This window comes from Durio zibethinus, chromosome 21 (genome assembly GCF_047325235.1).
Source record: "Durio zibethinus cultivar Kanyao isolate XHJ-2024 chromosome 21, ASM4732523v1, whole genome shotgun sequence".
NCBI classification, from domain to species: domain Eukaryota; kingdom Viridiplantae; phylum Streptophyta; class Magnoliopsida; order Malvales; family Malvaceae; genus Durio; species Durio zibethinus.
This window is the reverse complement of record NC_143182.1, coordinates 7,243,256-7,260,473: the sequence shown is the minus strand read 5'-3', so window position 1 is coordinate 7,260,473 and position 17,218 is coordinate 7,243,256. Positions and strand designations below refer to the sequence as shown.

Here is a 17,218-nt window from a genome sequence, read left to right as displayed (position 1 = left end):
CATATTTATAGGGTGGGAATAGGATATCCCTACTTAATAATAACCGTTTACGCTACTCTCCAAACATACCTTCATGAATCCGCGGGACGTAACGGATCAATTTGGCGGTCGTACACGTGTCAACATCATAGCATTGTCGACTAAGATTTCCCGCCAGAAAATCCACTTAATATATACACCCCCTCGATCCGCCTCCTTTCCTCTCCTCCGCCAACTCCCGCCTCCCTCCTATTTTCTCTGTAATTTATCCAGCCATGAACTCCTCAGATTCTCTCAAATCCACCCCTCTGAAATCCAAAAAACTTCTCAACCTAACCTCTAACTCACCCGTTTCCATAACCCCAGAAAAGTCCGCCTCCCAGCTCCGCAACCGTTCTCGTAACCGTGGCGTCGCTCTCTCCATCAAGGAGATCCGGCAAGTGGTCCAGACCCGGCCCAAACCTCCAACCGATCAGGTCAAATCGGCCCGGAAACAGATCTTATCCTGGGCCATCGAATCTCCTCCACCCAAAACCTCCGGTGTCCGTCACGATAAACTCCCTGAAAAGTAAGTCCTGCCTCTTCTAACCCAAGTTCCTTTCTTAAATATATATATATATATATATATATATATATTGTTGTTGATTGAATATTTGTGGGACAGTTACGAGATATTGTGTGGGTTTTTCGATGGCTTGGATTCTGCAATCCGGCTGCTAAAGCTGAAGGGGTCAATGCCAACTTTTACTAATATCAGCCCCAAAATAGAGTGTTTAACTGATAGGTAACTTATATTTGGGTTATTATTATGGGTGATTTGCTTTATTTACTTATTTATTCTTTGGGGGGGGGGGGGTTTGATGTTGATTTATAGGAGGTTTTCATACGGTCACTTGGCCCAATTGAAGCATATTTTACCGGAGGCGATTGAGATAAAGAGAATGCTGATCTTTGATGAGAGGACTAGTTGTATGAAACCAGATCTCCACGTTAGCATCATCGCCAATGCGATTGACTGTGGGGATAAGTCTAAATCTGAGACGAATCTGAACTTGAGGAGGGTTTTTCGAGCTCGGCTTGCAGACTATCTCAAGGCTCATCCTCAGGTATTCTCTTCAGTTTAGTAGCCTTTCTTTATATACCAATTAGCTATGCTAAAATATTTGGAGCATTAGATTTGTTTTAGTTTTGAAATTTGTAGTTGAGTTTTAGCTCTTCTTTTTTCTAGTTGAGATTTAACTTTTAAGCTTGAAGTTTGCTAGATATAAAATCAAAGTTATGAAACTTTATTGTACCCAATGTGAAACTTTACTTACACTTGAGGATCGAAGCTCTTAACTGATAAAAGCTCCAATGGCTGGTTCTATGCAGGGCTAAATACCTGGTTGTAATAGGCCTTTAATTAAAAACAAACACATTTTGCCCCTAGTTAGAAAGGTTACATTTTGATTCTTAGCAGCCAAAAACTTTTTAAATTCTACCATTCTGAATCCTAAACTTACCTAATATTCTTCTAACTATAAAACACTAAATTATCGACAAAAAAAAAATAGAAGAATAAAAACTATAGAACACCAGTGCTACTAGCTGTTCATTTATCAATTTCAGGACCAAGTTTCATTTTTAAGATTGACCACCTAATAAGATAGCTTACATTTCAAGTCTTAAATTTCAGTCTAATGGCTGGTTCTATGCAGGAATAACCACATGTTCACAATAGGCATAAGTTAAAGCAATCGTACACTCCTCTTGTTAGAAAGTTTACATTTTGAGTCTTAGGAACTGAAAAACATTTATAAATGTTTCTAGTGTTCTAGAAGTTAAAACTTGCCTAATGTCATTATAGCTATTTTTTAAGTATCATGTTGTGTTGACTTTAATTATTGTGCTTTCAGGGTGGTGAAATTCCAGAAGAAGATCTCCCAGAGCCATTCAATCGTTCAAAGAAGAATATGCAATTGAACATGATCAAAGGACCTATTTCATTGTCTTCTGATGAGTCATCAACTGATACACTGACAGTGCATCAATTCTTGACAGCACAAGGTGAAGTTATTCAAGAGGAAGCACGACCAAAACCATCCTATCACTCAAATTTCAATTCAAAACTGGTTGTGGAGACATTAGCTGATGCAATTAATGACCAGCAACCTGTGGTAGCATCTCATGTATCTCGATCATTTCGGAAGTGCTTTTCCCAGAAAGCCATAAACAAAGCACAGGAGGTTGTCCAAAAATGTTCACAGGTTTCCGTTCAGTCCTCAAATTTTCAAGTTCCAGAGCTATGTGCTGACAGATCTGTCAACAGTGACAAAACTGGCTCTGCTCTGACTCGATCCCCAACTAAATTTTTATCTAAACCAACTGCAAGTGAGACAAGGTCCAAAACTTGCCTCCCTGCAACTCCAATCAAAGAGGTAATTCCCTTGAAAACTGAAGATAAGTCCCCTACAAAATCTGGCAGTATTCAGTCCACTCCTGTAAAACTAGCTTCCACTCCTGCTAGGCTGATGACCGCCACACCTACTCTACAGCTGCAAAAGAGATGTTACATGAGCCCAGATGAGGTTTCTTCCAATTTATCAAACAAGTTAGTTAGGCGGCCACCGCGTACAAGGTCCTTGAAATTTGACACTCCTGTGAAGGAAGAGAAGGTTGTTGATGGCGTGTCTGAGATGGGAGGCAAGCCAGTCGACGATGAAGAAGATGATGTTCTTTCTATTCTACCTGAGAGCCTTCTGCATTCAGTAAGCCCTCTCTGAATTCTCTTTGCTATCATCCTTTCTAGAGCATGAATTCCATCTGCATACACATTAACTACAAATAATTAATCCCCTAGTGTTGACTTACCCACACAAATATCATCTGACTCTTTTCTACTTTCTATTAGATATGGAATTAGGGTTAGTTAATCAGTCTGTAAATAAGACATCCACTATTCTTATCCTAGCATTAGGAGAATGAAGGTTCTTAAACAAATGCACTTCCGCATGGTAGTTAATGAGCTTGGCGACTAAATTATCCTGCAATCTTACTTTACGATTTCTTGGCATCATTTAGCGTAATATCTAGTTGGAAGTGAACATCAAATAGCGCATGGAACAATGAGGTTTGGGCTTTGATTGCATGAGTACAATTTATAAGTAACCATTTATTCTCTTTGTAGATAAGGGAGAAAGAGAGGAAAGCAATGGAGGAGCAAGATCCAGCAATCTCACAAGCAAAGAGACGACAACGGATGATTGCCTGCCTACCTAAGCTCTTCAACATTATTCACTATCTTTTCCAGTCTGTAAAGCGCTCTGTTATTACCAAAGAAGAGCTTATGCACAAAATAATTGCTGGCCATTGTGATATTGCTGATAGAGGTAAGCCTTTATGCTAAACAGTTAGCAGCTCATGATATTTGTTTGGTTTACGAAAACATTAGTTGAACTATGTCTTGTACTGCTTTACCAGGAGAAGTTGAAGAGCAACTAAAACTGTTGCTAGAACTAGCTCCAGAATGGATATTTGAAAAGACAGCATCTGCTGGGGATTTACTTGTTTGGTGAGTCTAATTAATTTGACACTTTATATTGGCACTTTTTCCCTTCATTCGGCATGGTGATGATTGCTGGATGATTGTTCACATATTTTATTACAAAATCGAAAAAGTATCTGTATTTTTTTAAGACATTTAGCACATAAAATGTTTATTAGAACAATTATGACAACATATGTTACTATTTTTTAAGAAAGTGCTTCTAACTGATGGACTTCATTAATTATTTTCAGCGTCAATAAAGTGTCAAGCCCAGAATCAATACGAATGCGACTCCAAGAAGCGAAATGAGTGGAGAATCAGTGCTCAGTTCATTAAATTATATAAGAAATCATATTGTCAGCCGGAGTTCAAGTATCTGTCTACGTTCAGCTTTTGTAAAGTGTTTGTACAAGTTTGATGTATGTAGGACCATATTTAGGTATAAGATTTAGGAATGGTAAGATGAAAGCTTCTATTGAGTTTGATCCACCGTGTCAATACAAGTGTTTTCCTTGACTAATATGTGACTTCACAATCTGCAAAATATTTGAGATGATTTAAGGAGTTCTCCAGATCAACAATTAGAGGCAAACATTAATGTACTTGTGGCTGTGGAGGCCGTCAAAAACAAATCAAGTTCTTTTGCTGTTGCATGCCTTCTTCTTTTTTCTTGTGAATAAAATTGGACACATCTCTTGGTCAATCTCACAGAATGTGAAGCACTTTGATATTTAGTTTAGGGTGTGTTTGGTAGAATGAAAAAGTAGAAAGATGGAATGGGTTATAATAGTAAAATAATATAATTTTCTTTTTTTTTTTTTCATTTCATTTTTCAATGCTCTCAAAGTAATGGATGAAAATAAAACTTCGTTTTCTGTCATCTTGTTTATCTTTCCAATCAAGCGTATCCGTTAGTATTTGACAATTGCATTTTCTTTCCTTTCATTGTCAAAACTTTTTCATTATAATTTCAAAGGTGTAGAATCTTGTTTCAAAGATTAAGTATTTAACAACTTCTACAACAGGCAAAGTTTTAACCACCTTTAAGTTCTTTTCCAGCCGTATTGCAATGTATGCTGGGAAAACCTATCATAATATCAGAGAAAGTGACATAAGTTCCATTGAAATTGACCAAAACAAGGGACACGTAGCATCTGTCATGGTCATGAGCACTGGTATGACATCTTCTAAAGTAATTTTTGTAATATTAGAATCATACTGAAAAGGAAAGTAAAGGAATATTTGAGTGATTTAGCCTGATTGGAGCATTACATAAATAACAATAAACATTAATTGGAATCTCTTTTTCCTTTTCTGGAAACTTATAAGCATTTTTCTTGTTTTTCTTATTCTTCTTTTCTTCCTCTCCATTCGTTTTGAGAAGAAAATGATTGCAAAAGGAATTATAGGGTTTTACAAACATTGTTGCCCCAACCTCACAAAACCCTTGATGACAATTGACAAATCAAGTTATTTTGTTATGGCATCCTGATCTTCGGTCAGAAGCTTCGTGACGTCTCCTTCATGGTTCCTCCTTTACTAGTGAAGCTACCTCCTCCTTGTCTGCTCCCTTTAGCTCATCAAAATGTGAAGAAGACTGATCTTTTTCTTTGCCCCACAATATATAGCAAGTACAAACCAATGATAACAGTGACTCCACCCAGTGTGCTGAATGGTATATATAGTCAAATAAAATTAAAGAGGATATGTCTTTTGCAAGTTTGAACTTTGAAATGAGATTTGAAATTTACTTCTTATCAGCCTGTATATAGTTTTTCACCAAAGACAAAGTATGCTAGAACTGCCACTATAACTGTTTGAAGAGGATTAAACATGGCTGTAAAGACTGGCCCTTTCTCCTCCATGCACCACAATAGAAGGAAGGTGGGGATCCCAGAGCCAACAATTCCCTAGCATTGAGTTACATCCTACCAGGTTTGGACATGATTTTGAACAAATAGATACCAACATATTTAAACTGTTCTAATGGTTATGATCAAATTAATTACAGAAAACGTTATGGCCCAGAAATCAATACCGAACAATGTGACAGACCATGCTGCAGGTTGGTGCTGTAAGCACACTGCAAATACAGCCGATTGTGCAGACAGTTGGGCTGGATATTTCTTCATCGTAAATACCTACTGGTTTTATTACAAGCTTTTAAAATATATTGCCAAAAATTCCGAGATCATTATAACAATCATCTTTTAGTTTTTGGTAATACAAATCAAGAAAATGCAATCTGACTTTTTTTTTTTTTGAGGGCCAAAAACAAATTAAAATTAGTTTACCTATTACCTGCACAATGTACCATGAAGACATTGTTATGCAGCTAGCAATAGTAAGGATTGATCCTTTCACCCAGTTCTAATGAATAGAAAGTCTTTTCATGTGAATTAGAGCATCCCACAAGCTTAGCAGTGCAAGTCCTTTATGCAAAGTGATGATCGTGACCCCTGCCAACGATATTAAGGTTCCAAGGATTTTAGCTATCCCACGAGGACTCTTTACATCAACAACCTCCATCCTGCACCAAGAACATGAACAATATTGTACGCGAAATCTCCATTTATAATGTTTATAATCTTCAAAAGTACACTTGTTGGTTCCTAGTCCCCACCTGAACAAGATGGTAATTACAAAAGTCAAAGACGAAACGGTGTTGAACACTGATGCAACGAATGTTGGAGAAGTGCATCTCATACTTGTAAAGAACATGTTATTTGTTAAACCAACCCTGTTTTTTCCTCAAGGCAAAAAAATAGAAAGAAGAATTGCGAGTGCTTTTCATTTTTCTGAAGAAAATATGTGAATCTCTTTGGCCTTACAATAGAAACAAAAGAGTAGCTATTGTCTACCCCAATGAAGAAACCAAAAATATCTCCAAAAACAGTGCTAATATCAGCTTTGGCCTCGACTTTCTGCATAAAAAATGTAAAATCAATTAGAGGGTACAACTAGGTAGAAGTAGATAAGTGTTTGTATAATCTACCTTTCAAGAAAATAGGGAAACATCACCAAACCAGCTAGGCTAAATCGAAAAGTGACATAGACATTTGGATTTAACCCTTGGTTGAAAGGCAGCTTCTGTAATGAAATAGACAACTGCAGAAAAAATCTGCACTAGAACCATTCTTAGATGGGGATCTAGAAAAGGTAGCCTTCAATGCGCAGGCCATATCTTTTGCTTGTCTAATGGTGGCCTTTCTGCCTCTTTCTGTTTGCTTATAAATGGAGCAGGAAAGCCATCTATATGCTATTGTTGAAATGACATCAAGTTCTATTACAGTACAGTAGCAATAAAATGTGCTTTCATGTTTTAATATTTAATGGTTGCGGAAAAACTGTGAAAATTAATTAGAGTATCTGAGATTTGATTTATTTTAGCGACCTTTATGACTCTTATCCTGTAGGACTAGCTTTCTCAGTACTGTCAAACCTTTTTCATTATACTTTTCAGGGTGTGGAATCTTGTTGCAAAGTATAAATATTAAAAAACTTTTAGAACAGTCAAAATATTTTAGCCCACGATAGTGTTCTTCTTCTCTCCCATTAAAGTACAGTGAAAATTCTATAATAAACATCAGAGAATTTGACCTCTCCTTGAATTTCATGCCTAAATTCTATTATACCAAACAAAGTAAAAACTGTTAAAAACTGTCACGTTCGGATTTGTCTGAAATAAATGGGACACAGAACATGTTAACATCATTCATAGTTATATAGGCACAAATGTCATCTTGAAATGTGAATTCTGCAATGCCAAGAAAAATACTGTTGAGTGTATTATTTCCTACTGCAAGCCTTTTTGCTGGTTTTTGACAAACTATCCTCTTCAATCATTCAAAAGAAAATAACTTGAATGATTTTGAAAAGTTGGAGCACTACTAAGATAATGGTAATTTAAATAATAATATTCTTCTAATTGCTTATAATTTTCTCCCCCACCATCCTTGTGGAGTGGAAAATATTTAACTACTTTTGCAACGGGCAAAATGTTTTAGCCACCAACATGTTCTTCCCATTCATACGGTACATGGGAAAAGCAAACACAATAATGAGAGTTGAGTAACTTCTCCTTGAGTTTGATAACCTAAATTTTATCATACCAAACAAAAGTGAAAATGGCTGGATTGGGATTAGAATTAGTCTCTCGATCACAGAGCATATTAGTATCGGCCATTGTTGTCATCTTGCAAAATGAACTTTGTAATGTTTCAATGATACTGAAATAATGTAGTATTTGTGTACAGGAATTGCTTTTGTGGGTTCAGATTACCTATTATCGTCAGATATTTGAATAAAAAAATGCATAATTTTGCAAGTTGAAGCAGCATTTAAATAATTATTGATAACTTGAAATTTAAGATTCTTCTTGTTGCTTAATCTTTTCTTCCCCTCCATCCTTTGGGACCAGAAAAGTGGGACTGAGACCATCTTTGACTGTAAGTGCCCAAACCCTTGGTTGACCGACTTCTGTCTTTTGTTTTTGCTTTGGTTTTGGTAATGGCAGAACTTTTTTTTTCTAATGAAAAACTTCACCTCTAAGATTTTAATGTCAGATGATTGAATCAGAAGGGGGACTTTTCCAACAAATTTGAAACTCTCTTCATTTGTTGGGCCTCTGATTGCTCATTCCCATTGTTGGGTTCACTCCATTTCAGCTTTCTCTCATACGTTCGGGTACATAAAAAAACGGGCGTGGGAATAGGATATCCGTAATTAATAATAACCGTTTATGCAACTGTCCAAACATACCTTTTAGGGAATCGCCGGGACGTGACGGATCAATTTAGTGGTCACGCACGTGTCAACACCATGGCAGTTTCGGCTAAGATTTCCAGGCAGAAAACCCACATAATAAATAAATATATGCTATGCAATATATTAATTAAGCTCCACATAACAGTTTGATTATTGCACGCAACTTATATATATTTATAGCATGCAACTTATATACATTGATGACCGAGCTTCATATAACTTAACAGTTTGATTATTGCATGCAACTTATAAATATTGTTTGCTACGGCATCTGATCTTCCTTTTTTATCTGAAATTCTTTTTATTTCCTTCATGGTTCCTCTTTTTTGGCTGAAGCTACCTCCTCCTTGTCAGCTATCTTCATCTCATCACAAAGTGAAGAAGATTGCTCTTGGCTCTTAACGAAAGACTGATCTTTTTCCTTGCCCCACAATAGCAAGTATAGACCAATGATAACAAGAACTCCACCTATTATGCTGAATGGTCAAGTAAATGTTATAGAGGGTCCATAGCAGTGTAGTTATAGGTTTTTTTTTTACAAGTTTAAAATGAACAATGAGTTTTACTTTTTACCTGCCGCTATATAGTTTTTCTCCAAGAACAAAGTATGCTAGAACCACCACCATAACTGTTTGGAGAGAATTAAACATGGCCACAAAGACTGGTCCTTTCTCTTTTATGCACCAAAGTTGAAGGAAGACAAAAACAGCAGAGCATATTCCCTGGCATTGAATTTCATCCTACCAGGCTTAGGACATGATTGTGACCAAATACATTTAAACTGTTTTACGAATAATGAAATTACTTACAGAATACGTAATGGACCAGAAATTAACACTGAACATTTCGATTGACCATGCCGATGGCTTGTGTTGTAAGAACACTGCAAACACAGCCGATTGTGCTCCCCCAATACAGTTCGTCCATGCTGCTAGTGACACTTGTGCAGGATATTTCTTCAAAGTTGTTGCCTAAATTAAAGGTTTATACTTAGTGACAATAAACATAACTATCCGAATTTTTATTAGGAACCAAACTTATCTAAAAGTTATTTAACTGATTACCTGCATAATGTACCATACAGCCCATGTTATGCAGCTAAAAACAGCAAGGAATGATCCTTTCACCCAGTTCTCATGAACAGAAAGTCTTTTTATGTGAATTGGAGCACCCCACAAGCTTTGCACTGCAGGTCCTTTGTACAAAGTGATGGCCGTTACCCCTGCCAATGATATTAAGGTTCCAAGGATTTTAGCTATCCCACGAGGGTTCTTCACATCAACAACCTCCATCCTGCACTTGAAGAAGATCGTTTATGAAATTTAACTCTTCATAAGTTTTTTAAAGAAAAGAGATAGTGCATATATAGTCTTAGTCTCCACCTGAATATGATGGCAAGTACAAAAGTCCAGGAAGGAATAGTGTTGAAAAGAGATGCTACAAATGCTGGAGAAGTGTATTTCAAACTTGCAAAGTTCATGTTAAGGGTTAAGCAGTTTCTGTTTTTCCATCAAGGATATAAAATAAGGAGAAAAATTATGAGTGCTTTTACATAAATAATTCAAAGTCATAGAATCTAATTGGCATTAAATAGAAGTAGAAAAGTATTTATAATTTACTCTACCCTATGAGAGAAAGCAAAAATAACTCCAATAACAGTGGCAATGTATGCTTTGGTCTTGATTTTCTGCAGGGAAAGAAAATATCAGGTAGACAGAAAAACTTCTCACAATAAAAAAAAAAAAAAAAAGGCTTTCTGATTTTACACTATAAAGTCTTCAACCATGTAGTTTAAATAAGTATTTCTAGTACTTAAAGGTTCAATAATGTGGAAGTTGACAAGTGTTTGTATAACCTACCTTTCAAGAAAATAGGCAAAAGGAGAAATCAGACAACCAGCTAGGCAACATCGATAAGTGATATAGATATGTGGATTCAGTCCTTGACCGAAGGCAGCTTCAGTAAAGAAATACACGATTGCATAACCAATCTGAGATAGAAGCATGATTAAATGGGGCTTATATCTTGCGAAGGTTGCGTTAATTATGCAAGCCATATCCTTAGCTTTCTGCAACATTGATAGTCCTTTTTCCTCTCTGTTTGCTTGTGGATGGAGCTGGAAATGCATCTATAATTAATAATGGAGTCATAAGTGTTCTGTACAAATTAAAAGATATGCTTCCACGTGTAAGTACCACGTTCTCCACGAGATTCTGATGCAGAATATCACGAGATGATTTTGCAAAACAGCTGTGGCCAAAGTGGAAAGTTTCTTTATTAAAACAATAGAGATTTATATCATTTTAGCTACCTTTCTTATGTAGAGGCAGCTTCCCTAGATTTTATTATACCAAACAAAGTACAAATGGCTACATAAGGATTAATCTCGAGGAAAAGGGACACATGACGGTAAAATTGTAGCATCTGTCATACTTACAGACACAAATGTCATCTTTGTGGAGTTTTGAACTAACTTGCAAATTATTGTCCCTTTTTATATAAAAGTATGATAGATCTATTTTGTGTATTTCACAAAAGCATCTCAAAAGCATCTCAGTATTATAAATTTAAGTTTCTACATATATATTATAATAAAATTTCAAAAAATCTAAATACAAAATTGGAATATCATAAACTTCTTTATTAAAATTTGAAGTCTTTGTCAAACTCATCACAAAATAAACATAGACCTAGAATTACATTAAATATTGAGATTCTAAAAATAGCTCTCATGATATAATACTTTACCTCATGATTGATAAATATTTTAATACTATTTTTGTAAACCTGCATTCAATTTATAAGATATTATCTATTTTGATTTGAAAGTTCCATTATATTATCTTATAAAACATGCCTTATAAGTATAAGTTTAAGTTTTTATTTATATATTGTAACCGATTTTTAAAATATTTTGATATGAGATTGAGATTGCAGGACTCACATCTAATATGAAAGATATTATTCATTATGATTGAAAATTTTATAATTTTATCTCATAAAAAATATTTCATAAAATATGAATTTAAGTTTTTATATATATTATCATATCATATCTTTATATTCTTTCAATATGAAATTCTTAGTGTCTTGCAAATCTTGCAAAGTTAACTTGTAACGTTTCAATAACACTGAATGTAGTGTTTCCAAAAAGAATTGCTTTTGTGGTTTCTGATCACCTATTATCTTCATATGTTAAAAAAAAAAAAAAGAAATGAATAATTTTGCAAGTTGGAGTAGCACTAAGTAAATAATGATGACTTCAAATTTAATATTGTTCTTGTTGCTTAGTCTTTTCTTCCCCTCATCCTTTAGGTGCAGAAAGATGGGGTTGAGACCATCTCGGTGCTTTCAATCATGGCATTTTACTGTGTTACCGATTTAAAATATTTTCTTTTGATAGTTGAATAATGTTTCTCATTTTTTTATGCAAGAAAGACTGCCTGTAAAAATTATGCAATTATGCGTCAGATTCAACTTGTGATACAAAAATGTGTAACATATAATCTCGTTTTTCACAAGTTTTATACAGCAATCAAGAAATTGTAAATTGCACGGTTAGCAGTGCGGTAATCTCGTATGAGCAAGGTTCCAAATCATATAATAAGCTCTCAATACTTCTGCTTATCCAAGTACTTAGTTCTTTACAAACCTCCCTAGAAGTCCTTGTAGCTCTTGCCTCTAGGATGCATTTGTCATCGCCAGTTTTTGCCTTGCAGGTTATCTAAAACAGTGTGAGCACTACTTCTGAGTGGCATTCGTATATAGCCCACCATGAAAGTTACCAGAAAAAAAGAAAAAGCAAGCATCGCCAAAGCCAACTAGCTGCTATTTATAAGTTTCATAATATTCGGACTTCGGTTGACACTTGAAACAGGCTTGAAACCAAATTGATGCCCTCAGATACTATTATACGTATACCTCAATGTAAGTTCTCTTGTTAAAAGTAAAAAATTTCATGCTTAACTGGCAACTGTTTTAGAAAGAGGAGAGGATACAAAAACAATGCAACAAATCCAGTTTTTTGTATTATAAAAATCTGTTTTACTGTTTTAATTAAAAAAAAAAAAAACCATGCATGGTCTTTGTGGCAAACAAATGATTTCAGAATACAGAATCAACAAGTACTCAGGGACCAATCCATAAGCTTCACATAACTTAACAGTTTAATTATTGCATGCAACTTATATATATATTGATGATACTCTATGGAAGCTGTTAAAAGTAAATCAAGTTTCTTTGCTATGCATCTGATAGTCCTCTTTTATCTGAAATTCTTTTCATTTCCTTCATGGTTCCTCTTTTTCGGCTGAAGCTACCTCCTCCTTTTCAGCTATCTTCATCTCATCACAATGTGAAGAAGATTGCTCTTGGCTCTTGACGAAAGACTGATCTTTTTCCTTGCCCTACAATAACAAGTATAGACCAATGATAACAAGAACTCAACCTATTATGGTGAATGGTCAAGTAAATATTAAAGAGGTTCCATAGCAGTGTGGTGATAGTTTCTTTTTACAAGTTTAAAATAAGCAATGGGTTTTATTTTTTAACTGCTGGTGTATAGTTTTTCTCCAAGAACAAAGTATGCTCGAACCACCACCATAACTGTTTGGAGAGAATTAAACATGGCCACAAAGACTGGTCCTTTTTCTTTCATGCACCAAAGTTGGAGGAAGACAAAAACAGCAGAGCATATTCCCTGGCACTCAATTTCATCCTACCTGGTAGGACATGATTGTGACCAAATACATTTAAACTGTTTTATGAAGAATGAAATTACTTACAGAATACGTAATGGACCAGAAATTAACACTGAACATTTTGATTGACCATGCCGATGGCTTGTGCTTTAAGAACACTGCAAACACAGCCGATTGTGCTCCCCCAATACAGTTCGTCCATGCTGCTAGTGACACTTGTGCAGGATATTTCTTCAAAGTTATTGCCTAAATTAAAGGTTTACACTTAGTGACAATAAACACAACTATCCGAATTTTTATTAGGAACCAAACTTATTATAAGTTAGTTAACTAATTACCTGCATACTGTACCATGTAGCCCATGTTATGCAGCTAGCAACAACAAGGATCGATCCTTTTAGCCAGTTCTCATGAACAGAAAGTCTTTTTATGTGAATTGGAGCACCCCACAAGCTATGCACTGCAGGTCCTTTGTACAAAGTGACGGCCGTTACCCCTGCCAAAGATATTAAGGTTAAAAGGATTTTAGCTATCCCACGAGGGTTCTTTACGTCAACAAGCTCCATCCTGCACAAAAAGAAGATTGTTTATGAAATCTCTTTTGACTCTTCATAAGATTTTTAAAGAAAAGACATAGTGCGTATATAGAGTCTGAGTCGCCACCTGAGTATGATGGCTGGTACAGAAGTCCAGGAGGGAACAGTGTTGAAAAGAGATGCAACAAATGCTGGAGATGTGGATTTCAAACTTGCAAAGTTCATGTGAAGGGTTAAGCAGTTTCTGTTTTTCCATCAAGGAGATAAAATAAGGAGAAAAATTATGAGTGCTTTTACATATATAATTCAAAGTCATAGAATCTAATTGGCATTAAATAGAAGTAGAGAAGTATTTATAATTTACTCTACCCTATGAGAGAAAGCAAAAATAACTCCAATAACAGTGGCAATGTAAACTTTGGTCTTGATTTTCTGCAGGGAAAGATCAGGTAGACAGACAAACTTCTCAAAAAAAAAAAAAAAACCTGAGTTTCTGATTTTACACTATACAGTCTTCTACCATATATATAGTTTAAATAAGTGTTTCTTGTACTTAAAGGTTCAATAAGGTTGAAGTTGACAAGTGTTTGTATAACCTACCTTTCAAGAAAATAGGCAAAAGGAAACATCAGACAACCAGCTAGGCAATATCGATAAGTGACAGAGATATGTGGATTCAGTCCTTAACTGAAGGCAGCTTCAGTAAAGAAATACTCGATTGCATAACCAATCTGAGATATAAAAGCATGATTAAATGGGGCTTATATCTTGCGAAGGTTGCCTTGAATGCGCATGCCATATCCTTAATTTTGTGCAATATTGATAGTCCTTTTTCCCCTTTCTGTTTGCTTGTGGATGGAGCTGGAAATGTATCTATAATAATGGAGTCATAAGTGTTTTGTATAAATTAAAAGATATGTTGCCACCTTTAAGTATCACGTTCTTCATGAGACTCTGATGCAGAATATGACTAGATGATTTTGGGAAAGAGCTGTGGCCAAAGTGGAAAGTTTCTTTTTTTTTAAAACAAAAGAGATCTATTTATATCATTTTAGCTACCGTTCTTATGTAGAGGCAGCTACCTAGGTTTTATTATACCAAACAAGGTAAAAATGGCTATATCAGGATACTCTCGCGGAAAGGGGACACGTGCGGGCAATATTACAGCATCTGTCGTAGTCATAAAATGTCATAACGGTAGACGAATTTTATAAATAAAAGGTTATCATCAAATTTTTTTATTAAGTGTAATTAATTATCTATTAAAATTTATTTTTTAACAAAATTTTAAAATTAATTAAAATTTTATTAAAAATATAATTTTTAAATCTTAAAAAAAAAATTGGATATGAGAATTCAGTTATATATATGAATAAGTTATATATGAAAAGCATTAATACTTTTATGACGTTGGTTTTGAAAGTGGTATTAATTAATTATATGTTATTTTTTATTCATGATAAAATATCTTAATTTTAGTATTAAAAAATTTCCTTGACTTCCCTTTTTTTAGTTTTATTTTTTTATTTTTTTTAACATTTTAAATTTTCTCTTTTTATTTTTCTTTTATTTTTTGCATTTTCTTACGAAAATTATTTCATTTTATTTTGAAAAAATAAATTAGAATTTTGTTATTGAAAAACTCCTAAAACGTTTTGGAATATTGATAATTTTGAAAGAATTTTTCTCACCTATAAATTTCTTATAAATCATTACTTTAATTTTTTTATAATATCATCTTTGGAGGTTCATACCTATTTTTTTTCATAATTAAGTGATATAAATACAATGCAAATAATGAAACTTAATATTCATGCATTTATTTATGTATTTATATTTTATTTTATTTTTGTTTATTTATTTTTTTACAAATTATGTCCTTTTTTTAGTAAAATTTGTTTATTAATTTTTTCTTTTTTTATTTTTCTTTTTATGTTTTTTAAATTTTTTAATAGAAGAAAAAAGAATTGCTTTTTTATTAGTGTTGAATTTTTTTCTATTTTATTAAAAATTATTTTATAAAAACTCTAATATGCTGATAGTATTTAAAAAAATTTTCTTACATAAAGATTTTATAAGATTACTACGTTGATTTTTTTATATTCTCATAATTTGATAAAAAAAATTTTTCTTCTCTTTGTTTTTTTTAAATGATGGAATTTAGAATTATAATTTTTTTAAAAAAATTTAAAATTTTATTTCTATTTAATGCTATTTTGTTTTTTTTTTTTTTTAAGTAATAGATATTTATTTTAAAATTTTGAAATTTTAAACATGCATAAATAAGAAAGTAAATAGTTAGATAAAAATTAAAAAATAATAAAAATAATAATAAAAAATACAAAAAATATAAAATACTTGAATCCAACGACCTTGTAAATGGTTCAGGATGATTCGTATGTGGTTCAGTAATCTGTAAGTGATTCAAAAGTGATCCAAAGCAATTTTTTTCTGTTCTATTTGATTTATAATCAGTTCGGTTGGATCAATCTGAAAGTTGAAGAAGGCACGGGTTATCAGATAAGATGTGTGGATCATCGTGTTGGGTCAACAACTTAAAAAATTTAAAAGCTCCTTTCATTAGTGGTTTGATAATTTTAAAATTTACACTAAAATGCTTTTTTTATTAGAGACTCAATGATTTTAAAAATAAAACGAAAGGTTCTTCTTATTAAAAGTTTAACAACTTTAAAAAACTCATTCAAGTAAAAACTCCCTATAAATAGAGATTTTGAAACTTTATTTTAAAATCTTATTTAAAAAGGATTTGAAAATTATGTTCGAAAATCTTACAAAATTTTAAAAAAAATTCAACTACATATTTTATATTCTACTGAATCGTCACAATCTTGCAAATCTTGCAAAGTTAACTTACAATGCTTCAATAGCACTGAATGTAGTGTTTCTAAAAAGAATTGCTTTTGTGGTTTCTGATTCCCTATTATCTTCATATATTTAAAAAAATTTGAAATGAATAACATGCATGGTCTTTGAGGCAAACAAATGATTTCAGATTATAGAACCAACAAGTATTCAAGGATCAATCAACTAGGCCATAACTTTGTTTCTTCATATTGGTTGGCATCTGAACATTTTTTTCCCCAAATAAAAATGGATGTCTACATCATCCAGCCCTTGAAAGAATCGCCTTCCTTTGTCTCCTGTGAGTCTAAAAGTCCATTGATCTTTCTGTTTCAACTTTCGAGTTTCTATTTATACCAAAAAAAAGTAAAAAAAAAAAATAGTTTTTTAATCTGTTAAAGTCTTAGAACAGATTAAGGCATTAATTAATCTAATGGTTAGTTTAAGTAAAATTTCAGCTATCAAATGTCTAACTTTCCATTGCTGACTGCACATTCTGTTAGCTAAAAGGTGCTGCAGCCTAACTTTGGTGGTAATACAGCTACTGCTTTTTCCCATACAGGGATACCATCTCAGCTCTTTCCAGTGCCTTTCCATCCAATGATCAAAGACTTCTATACACAGTTGAAATCCATAATTCGTACATGGAACTTGCACTTACACAAGTTTAAAGGGTGCTTTGAAAATGATTAACCCTTAGTTGAAGAGAATCAGCAGTTGGCTAACTTGTGTTTAAAAGGGTAATATAGTGATTTTGTCCCCTACTAAACTGAGATGATAATAGTATCATTGTTAAATATTCAAGAGAAGTCCAATGAAGTCTAGAAAATTTCTCCCATACATAGAAG

The 17,218-nt window shown here is 33.6% G+C and overlaps 2 protein-coding genes and 2 pseudogenes across 3 annotated transcripts; 1 reads left to right on the top strand and 3 right to left on the bottom strand.

Moving 5' to 3' along the window:
- The first annotated feature begins 70 nt into the window (after positions 1-70).
- On the top strand, positions 71-4,208 carry LOC111305277 (CDT1-like protein a, chloroplastic). Of its 2 annotated transcripts, XM_022902648.2 has the most exons (8): positions 191-547; positions 644-763; positions 854-1,085; positions 1,875-2,396; positions 2,514-2,726; positions 3,146-3,347; positions 3,439-3,529; positions 3,757-4,208. In XM_022902648.2, the coding sequence occupies exons 1-8, from the start codon at positions 255-257 to the stop codon at positions 3,812-3,814; spliced, it is 1,731 nt and encodes a 576-aa protein (XP_022758383.1). In that variant the 5' UTR covers positions 191-254; the 3' UTR covers positions 3,815-4,208. The 2 variants fall into 2 exon arrangements, with proteins under 2 accessions (XP_022758382.1, XP_022758383.1); XM_022902647.2 differs by having other exon boundaries at positions 71-547; positions 1,875-2,726.
- Positions 4,209-4,921: 713 nt separating this feature from the next.
- On the bottom strand, positions 4,922-7,945 carry LOC111306441 (WAT1-related protein At1g43650-like; annotated as a pseudogene).
- Positions 7,946-8,391: 446 nt separating this feature from the next.
- LOC111306121 (WAT1-related protein At2g39510-like) lies at positions 8,392-10,616 on the bottom strand. The gene is made up of 7 exons (XM_022904029.2): positions 10,132-10,616; positions 9,897-9,959; positions 9,655-9,771; positions 9,337-9,565; positions 9,082-9,243; positions 8,846-8,994; positions 8,392-8,748 (listed from the first exon to the last, which is right to left on the bottom strand). The coding sequence occupies exons 1-7, from the start codon at positions 10,398-10,400 to the stop codon at positions 8,583-8,585; spliced, it is 1,155 nt and encodes a 384-aa protein (XP_022759764.2). The 5' UTR covers positions 10,401-10,616; the 3' UTR covers positions 8,392-8,582.
- Positions 10,617-12,561: 1,945 nt separating this feature from the next.
- Positions 12,562-16,459, bottom strand: LOC111306120 (WAT1-related protein At2g39510-like; annotated as a pseudogene).
- Positions 16,460-17,218: the final 759 nt, after the last annotated feature.